The sequence below is a fragment of the Pocillopora damicornis genome, chromosome 7 (genome assembly GCF_964200805.1).
Source record: "Pocillopora damicornis chromosome 7, jaPocDami1.2, whole genome shotgun sequence".
Classification (NCBI taxonomy): domain Eukaryota; kingdom Metazoa; phylum Cnidaria; class Anthozoa; order Scleractinia; family Pocilloporidae; genus Pocillopora; species Pocillopora damicornis.
Window position 1 is genome coordinate 2145001 of NC_142676.1, and position 17718 is coordinate 2162718.

The 17718-nt window shown below is 36.3% G+C and overlaps 3 protein-coding genes across 3 annotated transcripts in view; all 3 read right to left on the minus strand.

The window, feature by feature from the left end:
- LOC149041990 (bile acid-CoA:amino acid N-acyltransferase-like) overlaps positions 1–882 on the minus strand; it is an 8474-nt gene extending 7592 nt beyond the window's left edge. The window contains exon 1 of the mRNA XM_089213354.1: positions 1–882. This exon is cut by the window's left edge and continues 407 nt beyond it. Coding sequence (XP_089069480.1) covers positions 1–77 — 77 coding nt within the window. The 5' untranslated portion in view covers positions 78–882.
- A 3856-nt stretch (positions 883–4738) lies between these two features.
- LOC149041991 (bile acid-CoA:amino acid N-acyltransferase-like) lies at positions 4739–9291 on the minus strand. The gene is made up of 3 exons (XM_089211946.1): positions 9240–9291; positions 7804–8615; positions 4739–6685 (listed from the first exon to the last, which is right to left on the minus strand). The coding sequence occupies exons 1-3, from the start codon at positions 9289–9291 to the stop codon at positions 6680–6682; spliced, it is 870 nt and encodes a 289-aa protein (XP_089068072.1). The 3' UTR covers positions 4739–6679.
- Positions 9292–10076: 785 nt separating this feature from the next.
- On the minus strand, positions 10077–13837 carry LOC149041992 (bile acid-CoA:amino acid N-acyltransferase-like). Its single transcript, XM_089211947.1, has 2 exons — positions 13354–13837; positions 10077–10849 (listed from the first exon to the last, which is right to left on the minus strand). Exons 1-2 carry the CDS (start codon positions 13835–13837, stop codon positions 10077–10079), a joined length of 1257 nt encoding a protein of 418 aa, XP_089068073.1.
- Positions 13838–17718: the final 3881 nt, after the last annotated feature.

The window sequence follows — 17718 nt, forward strand, 5'->3', positions numbered from 1 at the left end:
TGCAGTGGTTTCAGTCGAAATACATTAATCTTAGTTATTTTGTCGATGAGTGAGAATTTTGGCCACAAGGTAAGCATCTTCTTTGAAATTAACGACAAACTTGCCCGAGATACACCTATTGAGTCAACGACCTATTGCATAAATCATCTCTTCTTGCATAAGTCATTAACATTTAACAATCAACAATCAACATGACAGTGACGCATTGTTTCCGGAAGGATGGACAATGATTGGTCGAAATCAATAAGATGACGCAAAAGGATCTCCCTAAATATTCAAAATATCAACGACAAACGACTTGGCAAATATTCAATATGGCGGCCGAAAATTACTGCAGTCGATTTCCTCGTTCATTTTAAACCTATGTTCAAAGAGTTACCATTCTGTAAGGAAGGTTTGAAGTTTCCATAAATGTTTCCTTTCATATGTTCGTAACGTGTGAAGGTTTTGTCGTGCATATCGTACAAAGGAACATCTTTTGCCGTCACTTATAGGGGTCACTATGAGTCATTCCTTGATTCTTTTGAGACATCCCGGTATAAAATATGCATTAATTTCTAGAGAAGCATTTTAATATCACATCTTAAGTTTTTGTGACAAAAGTCCTTTTGAGATTAAGCTTTTTCCCTCGTATTTTTCCTACAGTAAACTTCACATATTGTAAAGAGGTCATACATACACGGAGCTATAAAGCTGTTTCTTTTATTTTTTTATAAAGCAATGGAATTATCTAGCAACCTTTGTGGCATTGCAGGTGTAAAGTTATGGAATCCTTAATGAAATGGTTTCCGAATCTCCACAAAAATAGTGGGTTAATTAGGGGAAAGGAAGTGTGTGTGTGTGTGTGGAAAGTGTAGTAAGTGTAAAATGATGAAAAATAATACGTACCATTAGGCAGTGTAAAAATAAAAGGCTTATTCGATAAAAAACACTAACCTTGAGGGACTAACAAACAGCAACGCAGTTACGTCAACCATAAGGGAGCGTAAAAATAAAAACCATTAGTTGTTAAATTGTGTACTATAGAGTTGAGGGACCAACAGACTGTTAGGTAACCACGTCAACCACAAGGCAGTACAAACATTAATGATAATAATAAGGATGATTAGAATGAAATGTTTTAAGATAGTCATAATTGGAGGAAATGAAATGAGGGGATGATTAATAGTACGGTTGGTAGGTTTTAAAAGTAGCAGGTGGGAGGTGGTGTATAGGGGGCTTACAAAATTTTTATGAAAACCATTCCTGGATTGACTATTTTGGTTCATATAAGGGGGGATTCGTTTTGGATGGGTTGCTTTAAGGCGCTTTCGATAAACAAATGATTTGAGGTTAATGATTGATTAACGTTTTTTTATATTGTAAAATATAAACCAAAGAGAAATTCTCTCTCTCTAATATCATCTTAATAAAAATAATAAAAGTTTACTTGATGTGAAATTGACAATTATACGTTCTGAAAGGATAGGTATTTAATGTTCGATACAAAATAAGTGTAGTTAAAGGCTGCTTGTGTTCTTAACTTGTCCGTTCAAGAAAGGTCATTTTCCTTGGTGTAAATCAAAATAAAACCAAATGTGTGGTTTAGAGTCAATATTGTTCATGATAAAATCTTCATAAAAAATTTGTCTTACTAGTTTTTCTCCTTTCTTTGCAGTTGCCCAATGTTGTGAAATAAGGATCCATTCTGTTATAGGATGTAGAGAATAACCATTGCCAAGGCAAAATAAAATTAATTGGAAGGTGTCTTGATCGCTTATCGGTTTTTTCCAGAATTTGAGTCGTATGTCATTCAGCCAGGAGGAAAGTGGGTAAAAGGCATTACCATTGATTAGAGTAAGTAAGCTCCTTCCTTTTTCGATCAGTCGTGGTCCTGACAGGTGTCATATATAAGTGTTGAAGATTTTGATTGCTTAGAAGTTGTTCATGGTAGAGAAGTTGATTTCAAAAGTGTAAAATAGGAAATAAACTAAACATCGAAGACATGAATCAGATGCTTAAAATATATCTTTTGTGGTTCAATTTTGCAAAAAAATTGTTTAATTTCGTCAGAAAAAGAAATAAAAAAAATACACTTTTTCTTTAGTAACAAGAAAAATGAAATAAATCAAACCAACTTAAGCACAGTACATTATTACCATAAATGTTAATATGAATCACTTGACATTTTTGTAGTTCAAAATTTGTATTAGTCCAAATTAGCTTTGTTCTGTAATAATATTCAGAATTTCCTTATTTAAGCCGAAAAAAAGACCTGATTTAAAAACTGTTTCACATTAAAAAAGGAGATGGGAAATTGAAATAAATAAAAATTCCATTAACCATTTGACGTAAAGTAGTTATGAAAGAGAGCTTAAAAGAGAGAGAGAGAGAGAGAAACGGGTGCAAATAGCTACCCGGTCCTGGCAAAGGGCAGGGTCGGACACATCCCTGTACAGTCTAAAAGAGTGACTGTGTGCAACCCAAATAAAATGGGTAATAAGTAGGAAGGATATAGTGATTTTGTCATCGTATTTGGTGGAGGTGACCGTGAGTGGAAGACAACATAGAAAGACAACCAGTGAGAGAAGAGAGAAAAAAAGTTTTTACCCGGGTGAATAAGAGAGGAACATCGATACCAAGGCTCATGTAGTTGAGAATCTTCAGGGGCGAAGCTCAACTGAGCAGGGTTGTTTCTAGTCCGGTACCAGACCTTTGTCTGACACCCCTGTGCCGAGTCCAAAAGAATCAAAGTGCTCTTTGAGCAAACTCGTGAACTGACAGATGACTAACATGATTTGTTGGATTATGTTTAATGTTATCTGGTTTAGGGAACGTTGTGGTCGATTGTCATATTTAGAGTACGAGCAGTAGTTCAGTGTTCGCTAATGTAGCAAAGAAACAAAGTAACGTTGGGATAAGAAGGCATTACAATTGCAAAGACCATGCTATTACATTTGACAAGGGTGGATGATGTCATGTGTTTTAAACATATCTAATTTTTGTTTCTGGTTCAAAAGAAAAGGTTGGAAGTAAATGTGGGTGAAAAGTGAAATTTACTGTCTATCATTGTAAATATTGAAAAATCAAAGCAATACTGTCTTAATGAAAACGTTAATGATTCCCTCTTTATCAAATGAGACAAACGAGAACGAGTTTTGAGTGATACAACCGAACCCAGACTGCCACCGTCATTTTGGATTTCCGTCTGGGATGATTTTGGTCACGTGCTAGGCAAGGTATAATCGAGAACAAGATAGAATTTCATTTCAGGCCTATTTATCAATTTTGTGGTGTATAACTTTCGCATTTTAGTACGCAATATTTATTTTGAATCTTCAAATTGTCTTGAAACCTATGTTAAAAGAAAATTGTTCTTTAAAAATTCGCTGAAAATCGGTAGCCAAAATTATTTGTTTAGGTGTTATTTGATTTTCGTGTTAACCTGTAATTTCGTCAGTCGCCGAACCCTTTTGTTGCTTCACACAGAAAAAACCCACGATACGAAATTGATCGATTTTGTCCCCAGTCTCACGCCATAACAAAAAAAGCTTTTGAACACCTGTAAACTCCGAGCGCTTCGGAGCAAGTGATACTTTTAATGAATCTTCGAATTGTTTTCAAGTTCAAGGATTGTAAATTACAATTTTATGAAAAGCGAAGGTTCTCTTATTTCAGTGTGAATCCTCGCACGCCTGCCAGTCGCTGGCGCCGCTTGTTAAAACTAAAACGAAAAAAAACAAACTCTTTTAAGATTATCATTGGCTTGTTTTTCACCCCACCACTATTCTTAGCAACAAAGGTCGCCATTTCGTTTGTTGATTACTCGCCAAAAACTATCAAATGCACTCAAAAGCCTAAAATCGAAAAAAGTTTATAGGAATCGAGCGGGCGAGTGCCATTCTCCACATCATATCTACAACTCGCCCTTGTGCATGCGCGCAATTCACGCGCTTAAAAGGAAACGGAAAGGAGTTTTAAGTGCTGGAAAAGCTAATAGGGCCATAAGAACTTTTCGGAGAAGCGGTGGCTGATTACGGAATAGAAAAGGCGTATTTCTCGATAACATTTGTAACGTGTACGATGCGTCGCGAAAGTAAAATTGCGAGAGTGGAAACAGTTTCTGTGGGGATCGGTTTCAATTAAAATAGTCTAATAAATATTGTACGAGCTAAAATTGATAATAAAAATAAAAGTACTCACGTTGAAAAGAAGAAAAGTGCGTGATAGTCACCTAGCCCGGCGTGACTTATCTTAGTTAAAAATATTTTTGTTGCCAGCAAAAAAAATTTTTGTAAAATCCTCGGATGGTTAGTCATATAATCGATTCCATACAGTAATTATTCGTTCTTAAACGGTGGAAGATCATCGGAAATCCGTATGTAAGGTTTGTATTCATTGGTGGTGGATAGCAAATCGCGAAAAGAGGTGAATGGAACAAAAAGGTAAATTTTTCTTTCGAAAGAAACTCTAATTTGATTCTTCGTTCTATTGTACAGATAGGAAAAAATGTTTTTCATACTTCATGTCTATGAGAGATTTTATTCAACTTCTATTTAAAAAGTTAAATATAATAAGGTTTGAAAATTTTCAAGATAAACAACAGAAGTGACAAGATTATTTTAATTCATTTAGAAAATGGCTGTTATTATAATAAATTGAAAATACCCACATTTTGTATGGTACAGGAAAAAAACTGAGGCTAAGTGAAAACTAGGAAGGGCTTGTTTCCATTCTTATCAGGCAGCCGATATATGGATAGAAAACAACAACGACAACAACAATGACGATAACAACCAACTGCATGTATTCCCATGTACGTCATTGGGAATTTAAAAGCGATAATGCTCCCTGTTAATCCTTTACCTCCCTAAATCTGATTGTTAATTCTCCCCTCAAGATGATACACATTTCCTTGAATATCAGTTACGAGACTTTGGTTTTAAATCACGATAACAAATTCTATCTGACAAGTCAGAGTATTCTCATTGCCTGTTTGCTGGAGAATGTGTGGATACTGAAGGAAGATATTACATAAGTTAATCACTTGTGTGAGTTTAAGGATGAAGCTCTTTAACTGAATTACACGTATTCATTTTAGCACATTTTTTTTACCGATCACGCAGAATTACATTCTTTAAAAGCTTTCAGAGCAAATTCCTCCCTCGCAATCATTTTCGTTCCTTACCTAAAGAGAGATAGTAATTGATATATTAATAAAATTTTTGACTGTTGATCTTTCCGGTTGAAAAAAGGAAAAAGAATTGAGCGCCTATATAAACAAGTGTAGGTAATTAATAAAAAGAAAAGAAAAGAAAACAAGAAATTATATCAAGAAAAAGTGTTAAAATGTATATATTAACAATCAATGATATGTAGACAGCATTTACGAAATAGAGGACTTTTCCCCTGTTTAAATAGTCCCATCCAAGAAGGACAGGGTTGGCAGGATTCTATGCAGTTATGAAACCCGAGACGGAGTAGTAGGTGTGCATAACAGGGTTTTTCGACCCCTCGGATTAGAAAAGATGAGGCTATGCAAACATTAAATATTACTTTCATAATTTTCTTTAGAATACAAACACAATAAGATTTAATACGGCCTTTTTTCATTGAATTCCTCCAGTTTCTGTTGTGCAATTTACGGTACAAATGTCCAAATTGAACGGACTTGGAAAGACTCACGAAAGAGCGTACATTTGTTGTAAAACTGAAATCAAAACTTCGCTCTCGCTCTTTCACTATGAAAAAATTGTTTGAGAAAATTCAGATAGTAAATAAATGAAAGTTTCATTGATCAGCTCAACTTTAACCTAATACCTCATGTTTGAACTTTTTAGGTACTTGCTGTGAACGATTAAAATTTATTATAGAAGGTTTTTGGGTCGCTTGTCACGTAATGACACAATTGCTGATACAAATTCATTCTGAGACCAATATTTTTCTGTCAACCAAAGTGATTTGAGAGAGAGAAAAGAGAGGATTAATAAGTTATTAGGTAGTGACCAACGTCTTTGCTTAAAAATACTGCCCAGCTGGAAAAACGAGATATATTTATAGAAAATGGCAACGAAAGTTGGGATGTACACTGCGACTCACGAAAGCGTTACCGTGGCCCGTGGGCAGAGATAAGAAAATTCTGACCGGGTAAAGAACCAATCAGATTGCAGGATTCGTTACCGTGCCCTCTGAAAAAAAATAGTACATTTTATTTGTCTGAAATTATCTCGATTAAAACTGAGGCTAAGTGAAAGCTAGGAGGGGCTTGTTTCCATTCTTATCAGGCAGCCGATATATTGATAGAAAACAACAACAATAACGATAACAACCAACTGCATGTATTCCCATGCGATTTTGCTCCCTGTTATTCCTTTACCTGGTTCCCTAAATCTGATTGTTACTTCTCCCCTCAAGCTGATATACATTTTCTTGAATATCAGTTACGAGACTTTGGTGTTATATGACAATAACAAATTATATCTGATAGAGCAGAGTATTCTCATAACCTGTTTATTGCACAATGTGTGGATACCAAAGTGAGAAATTACATGTTAATCACTTGTGTGAGTTTAAGGGTGAAGCTCTTTCACTGAATTACATATATTCATTTTAACACAGTTTTTTTTACCAATCACACAAGATAAGTCATTCTTAATTAAAAAGCTTTCAGAGCAAATTCCTCCCTTGCAGTCATTTTTTTCTATACCTAAGGAGAGAAAATAATCAATTTTTGAATTAATATCTTAATAAAAATTTTGACTGTTAATCTTTTGGGTTGAAGAAAGGAAAAATAATTGAGCACCCATATAAACAAGTGTAGGGTAATTGATAAAAAGGAAAACAAAACAAAACAAAACAAGAAATTATATCAAGAAAAAGTGTTAAAATGTATATCTTAACAATCAATGATATGTAGACAGCATTTACGTAAAAGAGGACTTTTCCCCTGTTTAAATAGTCCTATCCAAGCAGGACAGGGCTGGCAGGATTCTATGCAGTTATGAAAACCCTGGACGCAGTAGTGGGTGTGCACAACAGGGTATTTCGACCCCTCGGATTAGAAAAGATGAGGCTATGCAAACATTGCACAGTACTTCAGTGCTTTCAGTAAAATACGTCCCCAAAATTTCACGCGGATCCATAAACTTAAAACTGGTCAAGATTTTTTATTTTAAACACCATTGCTTTTAGCGCTTGGAGTCTGCTTGGCTAAGTCTCACCCCTCCCCCCTTCCCGTGGAAATTGTAAAATCAGAGGGCTTTAGGACGTTTTGAACCACAATACTAGCTCGTAATTTTCTTTGGAAATGTTGCTCAGATACCGTACAGGCACTCCTAAAAATCACGGTCGCCTATTTTAAAGGCAATCCTCTGTAGAAATATCGTGAGTTAGTTCGTCACTCCAGGATTCATTTCCTGTTTTTATCAAAACGTTAAAAAAAATATTTTGACTTTTACTCGGTTTTAATTGAATTAAAGATTACTGTACAACTGAATTGAATGGATAATTTTCAATTCATTTTGTTTACAAGAAGAACTTATGAAACTTCAAAGAAAATAGCCGCATAAAGCTTTGAATGAAAGCAATTCAAAACGTGCATGCATAGTGCTTAGGGACATTGAACCGAAATGATTTAATTAGCTACCGCGTGGGACTGGGCCACCCATATAATTAAATGAGCACATGCAAGAGATTATAGTCTCTTGGCACGTGCAATTTTTGTGTGTTGTGGAACCTAATGTTGGGCCCAATGAAAGCTTTGGTGACCTGTGGTTATCTGTGAAAGTTCTCAAACACATGGCAAGCATTAAAGTATTCTTATACCTCACTCTCTGTGTCTTGTTGGAGATGTTTTCGCAGAAAATGTAAAATCTTTGGCCAGCAGTCTTCTTGTGCTCTGGCATGTGCAACAGTCTCCCCTCCCAAAGCTACGTAAGGGTAACCACCCAATTCTTTAGCAACTTTGCTGAAAGAAGAATCACAAAGAGGAAAGTAGGGTGGTTGGATGACGTGTCCCGCTTGGGGATAACGCAAGTTTGTGCACAAATGTTCTTTTCCATTCTCCTTCAGGCGATCAATAATGAACTTTACTGTAAAATCGGTGGGGACGTTCAAGTCATCAGTTCCAGAAACCAGCATGACAGGGCAATTGATGTTCTCAACTGGTGTAATAGCTGAGTATTTGGAGACTGTTGTTGGATTCATGTAATCAATGCCAGTTGGTAGGGCGAAACGATAGATGCTGCCCTTTTCTGAAGACGCCACTTTGCTCTCATCTAGGGGTATTATGTCTGAGACTCTCCCTCTTAATTGGAAAGGGAGAAGGAAGGCGATTACCAGAGGTGAAATAGCTACAACGGCCTTTATTGGTGCGATCTGATAGCTTGCCATCAACAGTGCAATCCATGACCCGTAGCATATAGCGTGCATGCCGATACCATGTGGAAGAATTTTAGGGTGACTTCTAAGCCAGTTGGCAGCTTCTTCAAAATAATCCAAGTTTACTGAACATGGAAGCAATGGTCGATCTTCATAGTCCAAGTAGGCCAAAGCAAGAGTAGCAAATCCATGAGATGCCAAAAGTGAAGCCTTAAATTCCACTAATCCACCTGCAGCACCAAGCAGATCTATGACTCCTGTAAAGGAACATTGACTGATTGAGTGCAAGATATATCTAAAATGTGCAGTGGAGATCGCTAAGTTTTGTTAAGGACTGCATTTTCAAAGGATTGCCCGATCACTGCACGACTCTCTAGAATTTACGATCACGAGGAAGTTAGACATGTATATTGATGCTGGAAAATATTGGAACCAGGTTTTTTTGGCTAAAAATTAAACTGAAAGCTTTGTTCATTGGAAGTTATTAATTTGGATTGATCCACCGTAAAATCAGGGTCGGCCAGGGTTTTTGGGTATTCGGTATTCAGGGGCGTTTTAAATCGGGTATACGGTATATTGCAGCTTAAATATGGGTATTCAGTATATCACTTTCTTTGAATTTCAGGTATAAAGTATTCAAAGCTTCGATTATTTTTGGGTATATTTGGAGGAATTTGGGGTATTTTGGGGTATTTTGTCGATTTTTTTTCGGGTATATTGGTATTCCATTACCCCCCCTGGCCGACCCTGTAAAATAGACGGCTTGTAATTCTGTTTTGCAGGCAGTATTTCACATTATCGATCAGTTGAGATCAATTCATCAAAATGATAATGATGTAATCTATCAGCTTTATCTGTTCAATGATCGGAATGCACTCCACCTCGTTTTCTTTGTGGAGCAGTCGTTGCAAGAGGAAAGGAGCGTTCCGCCATTTTCTGAATGAATCTTGATAACCATTACAATTTCGTCAAATATGAATAGTGCATTAGCTGCTTTACTCTTCACTAATCATTCTATTCAATTGTAATAGGACAGTTTGCTGTAATTGGACACCTTTAATCACAGTATTGATCAGAATAACCATGGCAACAACTACTTATCCTGAAAAAAAAAAAAAAAGGAATTTCCAAATTGGAGAAAATTTTTTTCCTTAGACATTGTCTCCACCGCAATTGTTTGTCCTAAATGTATTTGTTTTCTTTTTTTTTTGGGAAATTGCGAACGGTCATGATTAATTGGAAACGGTACTTTAATTTGTGTCGTCCAATACTGTAAATCGCGGTCGTCCGATTTTGTTAATCACTCGTATGATCACAGACCGAAATGGAGTCCACTTGGTCCTATTTCCCTATTTTTAACTGAATTGCATCTTTTATTCTTCCATGCAAGGCTTTGTGCATTTTTCCATGATTTGATAACATCTCTTTCGCTTTACATCCATCGCAGACCACAATAACCACAAATTGCACGAGCCCTACGGACTCGTGCAATTTTGATTTTGTTAGTCTTTGAAAAAATTTACTAGTGCTAATTCATTTCAAACTACACTCGAAACCATGTGATTACCTATACTAACTAAATACTACATGACAAAAAATTTTAACAGTGTTACTTTGTGACATAAAATTAAAACTAAATACTACATGACAAAAAATTTTAACAGTGTTACTTTGTGACATAAAATTCACTTAAGCTTAAAATAAAATACTGCTGGAGGCTACGACACATCTAAACAATAAACTCTAGTGATATGGAGATTAGCTAGAGCTAGCTCAATCCAAGCTAGGTACGGGTAACCACACCATTCTTTAGTAGATTTGCTGAAAGAAAAGTCACAAAGAGGAGAGTAGGGTGGTTCGATGAGATGTCCTGCTTGGGGATAACGCAAGTTAGTGCACAATTGTTCTTTTCCATTCTCCTTTAAGCGATCAATAATGAACTTTACTGTAAAATCGGTGGGGACGTTCAAGTCATCAGTTCCAGAAACCAGCATGACAGGGCAATTGATGTTCTCAACTGGTGTAATAGCTGAGTATTTGGAGACTGTTGTTGGATTCATGTAATCAATATCAGTTGGTTGGGCAAAACGCAAGATGCTGCCCTTTTCTGAAGACACCACTCTGCTCTCATCAAGGGGTATCATGTCTGAGACTCCCCCTTTTAATTGAAAAGGGTGAAGATAGGCAATTACCAGAGGTGAAACAGCTACAACGGCCTTTATTGGTGCGATCTGATAGCTTGCCATCAACAGCGCAATCCATGAGCCATAGCATATAGCGTGCATGCCGATACCATGTGGAAGCACTTTAGGATGACTTATAAGCCAGTTCGCAGCTTCTTCAAAATAATCCAAGTTTATCGAAGATGGAGACAATGGTCGATCTTCATAGCCCAAGTAGGCCAAAGCAAGAGTAGCGAATCCATAAGATGCCAAAAATGAAGCCTTAAATTCCACTAATCCGACTGCACCACCAAGCAGATCTATCACTCCTGTAAAGATAACATTGGCTGATTGAGTGCAAGATATGTCTAACATTTGCAGCGGAGATCGTACAATTAATATATTGCTTGGATTCAGTAGCAATCGTTTATAAAATAGCACCTTAAAGGCTGCTGTAATTAACTATGCAACATGTGAACAACCTTCAACATTTTTGGACCACTCAAAATGGCAGAGATATGACGACAAAATCCTTTGCGAGTTTCCTCGTAACACATTTAAAAGGGCTTCTGTTGGTTGCTTTGTAACTTGTCAGATTAAAGTTTGTTCCTGTATTACCTGATACGAATTAGCCGTGAGCAAACGCTTTACGAGTGTCTTAGAAAGAAACTAAAAGGCTCAGTACAGTCCTCAATCTATTTACGGATTACTCAGTTTTGTTAATGATTGGATTTTTTAAACCTGTTCGAGTAAACGACATTCAAAGATGTGTTGTAGCCTCCAGAAGTATTATTGAGCTTAAGAGCTAATGTCAATATGCATCAGACAAACACCGGCAAGTCACCCAAAATTGCTTTCACTCCTATTTTATATTTTGTAGCCCAATATGTCCTAATAACTGTGGTGTAGTTTGTTTCTGAAAATATAATTTAGTATCAAATACACAAATTTTCACAGTGAATGTTACCCGAGTTGAGTGACATCATGTAACGAATTTACTTGAAATATTTATTTTTTGGTAAATTTTTTTGTCCGTCATACTTTTTCTATGTCGAAAAGTAGCATCAAAACAAAGACAGTTTTAACAATGACCGATATGACAGAATCTACTGAGCTTCAAGCTTTTAAAAGACGAAAGAATGGTTAAAAAGTTACTGTAAAAATTTCCTTGTGAATTTGTGTTGTAAATAAAAAACAAAGGATTATGTTGACAGATATACCGGAAGTCGAGAAATGTACATATTTGAGCTGTTGAACGAAAAAAAATAATTTCTCGAAAACTAAAATATATTTTCACAAACAAACTACACCCCGATCATTAGGACATATTGGGCTAAAAAATATGAAAGTAGGAGTGAAAGCAAATTTTGGATGACATGCCGCTGCTTGTCTGATGCATATTAACATTAGCTCTTAAGCTTAATAACACTACTGAAGGCTACAACACATCGATGAATGTCGTTTACTCGAACAGGTTTATTGTTATTATTTTTACCTCAGTGGTAACTCTTGCATTCAATCAATAGGTCTTTGGATAAAAAAGAATTTAGACGCCAGATATTGACCCTCCTTTCCAGAAGAATGCCAAAGCATCAGACACCTTACAAAATTAAATTGTGTGCGAGCACCATTCCGAATTACGAAATGAGTCACACTCAGCGTAAGAGACTCATTTTGATCATCGATTTTTCCTCATAATCATTTTTTAAAATTAACTTCATGTTTACCGTTATTGGCGAGTATGTTTATACTGGATTATTGAACAGAAACTGCGATATTAGTCCAAAACCTATGGAACCCTTTTTCAGCAGTAACCTCTTTTCTTGGATTGATTGAGGCCTGAGATTACAAAGAGAATAAAAATTGAAGCCTTCGTAGGAGTTTGAAACAAATAAGATATTCTAAGAGTTATTGCATGAATGAAAATGGCTCAAACCATTGATAAAACCACATCTCACTCCCTTTATTCTTTCAAGATCACCTTGCAGCGTGGAAAGATGGGGTTGGGGTTTGCAGACAAACGTTTGCGGTGCGCGGTGAAGGAAATTGATCTTTGCTAATCTGTTGAAGTAGCAGAACAGTAAACTGAAGAAAAATAATACTTACTACTCGTGCTTATTTAATCCAAATAAACTTGAAATCATGTGATTACCTATACTAACTAAATACTTCATAACAAAAAATTTAACCAATGTTACTTCGTAAGATAAAATTTCACTTAAGCTTAATGTAAAATACTGCTGGAGGCTACAACACATCGTCTAATGTCGTTTACTCGAACAGGTTTATTGTTATTATTTTTACCTCAATGGTAACTCAAAAGGTCTTTGGATAAAAACAAATTTAGACGTCAGATATTGACTCTCCTTTCCAGAAGAATGCCAAAGCATAAGACAGCGTGGATAAAGAGAGAATAAAAAAGAAGCCTTCTTAGGGGTTTAAAACAAATTAGATATTCTAGGAGTACTTGCATTAATGAAAATGGTTCAAACCATTGATAAAACCATATCTCACAGAGAAACGTTTGCGGCGCGCCGTGAATGAATTTAATCTTTACTGATCTGCTGAAGTAGCACAACAGTAAACTGAAGAAAAGTAATATTTTCTGAATTACGACCCGTAGCATTACACAGCGGTGATCAACCCAAAAAGTGATTGTTGGTTAAAAACCTGAACTGTATGTCTAACACTGTTGTCACTTTTAAGAGATCAGGACACATTTGGAAAGCTCAATAGCGGATTCTGATTCTTTTTAAATTCTAATCTCTGAAAACACTTTTCTACTCTTGACTGGAGGCACTTTTTAGATAAACATCAAACTTTCGCTACTCACCAGGAAAAGGTCCATCACCCGGAGGAAGAAAAAGAGTTCCACGGATACTTCCTTCTCTCACAGGAATTCTCTTCACTCCATCCGCTATGTACCCCTTCTCAAACGTATTGCTAGACAAAGGCTGCGAAGACCTCGATTCCTGCGGATCCATATGGCCATCAAAACAGTCTAAGACGACTTTGTAAGGTTTAGTGACATCAGATTTCATCAGTCGAATTCCCTTTCTCTGTCCAGGTGATGGTTTCATGCTCCATAAGAGTCCCATCGCTGAAACTCCTCGGTAAGATCCACCAACAGACTGTTCACGACAAACATCAACGTGGCCATGTTTGGTAGTGACGAAGTGAGCGTGTGAATCGAACACTTGCCCGCTATCTCCAACAACTCGTGCCGCCAGTGTAATCTTCTGCAGTGGTTTCAGTCGAAATACGTTAATCTTAGTTATTTTGTCGACGAGTGAGAATTTTGGCCACAATGTAATCATCTTATTTGAAATTAACGGCAAAATTGGTCGAGATGCACCTACTGAGTCAACGACCTATGACGTCAATTATCTCTGTTTCACCGTTATAGACCAATTTATTCCTTTAGCAGCATAAGTCATTAACATTTGTGGCAGTGACGCATTGTTCCTGAAAGGTTAGACAATACAGTCGAACCTCGATTATCCGGACTTTTCGATTATCCGGACTTTTCGATTATCCGGACTTTTCTCTGGTCCCGTTTTTTTCATGAATATTAATGACCCTAGATGTTAAAAACTTTAGGAGGTAAAAAAATTCAGAAATTATGTTAAAATTCAGGAAAATTGTGTTTAAAACAGCGCATTACACGCTCCGCTTTCGAGAGTTCGAGCGCTCGGAGACAAAAAGAGACAAGAAGCATTCTGATGCGTTCAGCTGAATTTTGATTGGTTCAGCATTGTTTTGTTGCTAAGGGAATGTCATGCTTGATCAGTTCGATGAGCGTGAGTTATGTAAACACACGAGACGATCATAACTCAATTGTCTCATTAATATTCTTTTTTTCGATTATCCGGACTCTCGATTATCCGGACTATTTACCCGAGTCCGGATAATCGAGGTTCAAAGACAACTTAGAGAGACAACTTAAGCCATCAAATTCTAGGTTCAAACACATGCCATATCATGAGGGCATGAGGAAAAAAAGCCCCGGAAAAAGTTCGCAGCATGCATTCTACAGAGGCGCTGTCATTTCTGTCATCAATTTAGAGAATTACATTAGCGCGTGCAGTCGGTAGGTGTGTATGCGGTTACTTAAACCTGTTAAGAATGGATCCGAAAGTATCATGTCCTTTATGGTAGAAATGTGTTGCAGGCACCCTGTAACCATCTCTGAAATGAAATTCACATGTTCCATCCACATTAAACGTTAATTTGTCACTTCGTACTGTGAAATGTGACTCATTGGAAACTCCATATTTTGATCTTGATGTTTAAATTTGGTTTCCTTTTCATTATCATGTCCCATTTCATAATTAAAAAAGTATACAGGTACAAATCCTGATGTTACTGCTTGTTTGACACAATCCACATATGAGTTATTTTCAGCATCATTATCATTTGTTGGTGTAGCTAAATTGATTATTATTTTATTGAACATATTTAAATCAGCGGGCATGTGCTGCAGCTCCGTTCTACTTCTGCTTTGATCACTAAACAAATATGTTGATGTTCTTGAAGCTGTCTGAGAACTATTGGTGGCTGATATGTTAACAGATGAATAATCCGGCAATAGATGCTGAAGGAAAATACAGTTCGAATACCACTGTATATTCACCAGTTGTAAGTTCATGCATATTTAACCCAACACGAGATAAATAATACCCTTGTGCGCTATCCAAATGCAGTTTCAATTCATAGGTTTTTTATTGAACTGATGAGTCTTTTTTAATGAATTTAGCCCCGTAATGTCATCTTCATCATCATTATTATTGCTGATAGTTGTATTGACAAAATTAGCATAAGCAGCATTTCTGCTTTCACATGATTATGCCTGTTTGGCATTAATTATACTTCTGTTGTTCATTTTCAAATTACCAGTCATTACTCTTGTGCCATCGGTTTTCAAATAATTGCTCGCTTTTGTATCACCATGCCTTTCATTGCTTCCATCTGTTGCACGTGTTGGGTCTGCTACATTAATCACCTTATTACCTTTCATATCAAGACTTTTTGATACATCCAAAGTAAAGGTTGTACCGTCAACGTATTTCTTATTAACCACATCTTTATTATTAGTGTCACTTCTATCATAATCCGGTATTAATACCTGCTTTTCAATGTTTGGGGTAATAGATTGTTCGTATCTTTTTTCTTAGTACTTCGTAGTACTTGAGATGCTGTACCGCTGAGCTCTAGGAGACTTGTGGCAAGCTAGCTAGGCCATATAACTAGATCCGTGGTGACAAACTCCCTGCATTCTGCTTCTTCGAAAGTCAAGTGTATTAAAAATAAGTTGTTATAACGTAAAACAAAAATTCATCCGCAAAATAATATGTATTTTAAACTGAGTGGGAGAAATGAACATGAAAATGGTTGGTTTGAGCTCATGACGTCCTCTTCTTTTAGCTCGCTTTGCTTTACGGCTTAAAACGGAGACTAAGAGAAAGCTAGGAAGGGCTTGTTTCCATTCTTATCAGGCAGCCGATATATTGATAGAAAACAACAACGACAACAACAATAACGATAACCACCAACTGCATGTATTCACATGTACGTCATTTGGACTTTAAAAGCGAATTTGCTCTCTGTTAATCCTTTACCTACATAAATCTGATTGTTAATTCTCCCCTCAAACTGATACACATTTCCTTGAATATCAGTTACGAGACTTTGGTGTTAAATCACGATAACGAATTCTATCTGATGAGTCAGAGGATTCTCATTCCCTGTTTGCAGGATAGTGTGTGGATACCAAAAGAAGAAATTACATGTTAACACTTAAGGATTAGGCTATTTCATTGAATTACGCGTATTGACTATAGCACCATTTTTTATCGATCACACAGAATTAGACATTCTTAAAAAGCTTTTAGAGTAAATTCCTCCTTCGCAGTCATTTTTCTTCAATTCTTCCATATCCTAAGGAGACAATTCAAAATAATCAATTTTTGAATTAACATCTTCACAAAAATTTTGACTATTGATCTTCGAGTTGCACTGTTGATGTGCACTGTTATAAACAGATGTAGGTAATTAGTAAAAAGAAAAAGGAAGAAACTGTATCCAGAATAAGTGGTAAAATTCTTTTGTTAAAAAATAAATGATATGTAGACAGCCTTTACGAAATAGAGGACTTTTCCCCTGTTTAAGTAGTCCCATCCAAGCAGGACAGGGTTGGCAGGATTCTATGCAGTTATGAAAACCTATGACGGAGTAGTAAATGTGCAAAAGAGAATTCTCTGGTCCCTCTGATTTGAAAAGGTGAGGTTATGCAAACATTGAAGAGTACCTCATTGCTTTCAAGAGCGTATTCCCCAAAATTACATGCGGATCCTTAAAATTGAAATGGGCAGGAAAATTTATTTGTAACAGAAAAGCTCTGTATTTGTATTCAGAAAAGCTAAAATCATCGTGCAGTTCTTAGCAGCCAAGAAAGGCTTTGAGATTTTTTTAACAAGACTCTTATGGTAAAACTCTTGCGAACTGATCACACATCAATCCCGCAGGGTTTAGATCTTCTTTTAGAATTGGTGATACGAGAAGAAAGAGATTATGGCGTACAACAGTTTCGCAAAATACATGGACTTCCGGCTAAAAAGGAAAAATAAAAGGAAATATTATCTATTAAAAAGTTGCAGCGTGATAAAATTTCACAGCGAAGGAAGAGCAAACAAGTGTGAGACAGATGAGCAGAAAGCGGCCATCCTTACTTCACACGATTCAATTTTTATTTGTAATTCTTATTCATTTTCTCAAACAACGTTTCCTAGATTTCAATATCATTACAAAGAGTACGTTACCTAAATCTAGTTTTAAACAAAATTAGATCTAGAAACAGAGTAGATAAAATATCCTATATCTTTTCTATCTCCAATTTCATTTCAAGAAAATCTCTGACAACGCTTGGGATGAATAAAAAGGTATTTGTTATTACACAGTTGTTACTTTTTTCCATTTGTTCAAGGTTATCAGAAATGGGATACAGCCGGTTTTTATTGAAAGAGGGCCATCATAGTTGTGCGTTATTACGAAAGCAGACACTCCTCATTTGAAAAGATAGCGACCACGGCTAACGTTCCTGACCGTTCGAGCAAGATCTTCGAGAAATGGGTTCATTCCAATCTTGCATAGATGTGTTATCTATTTTCATCGTAGACCATTGGAAGTTGTGAAAAGCTAG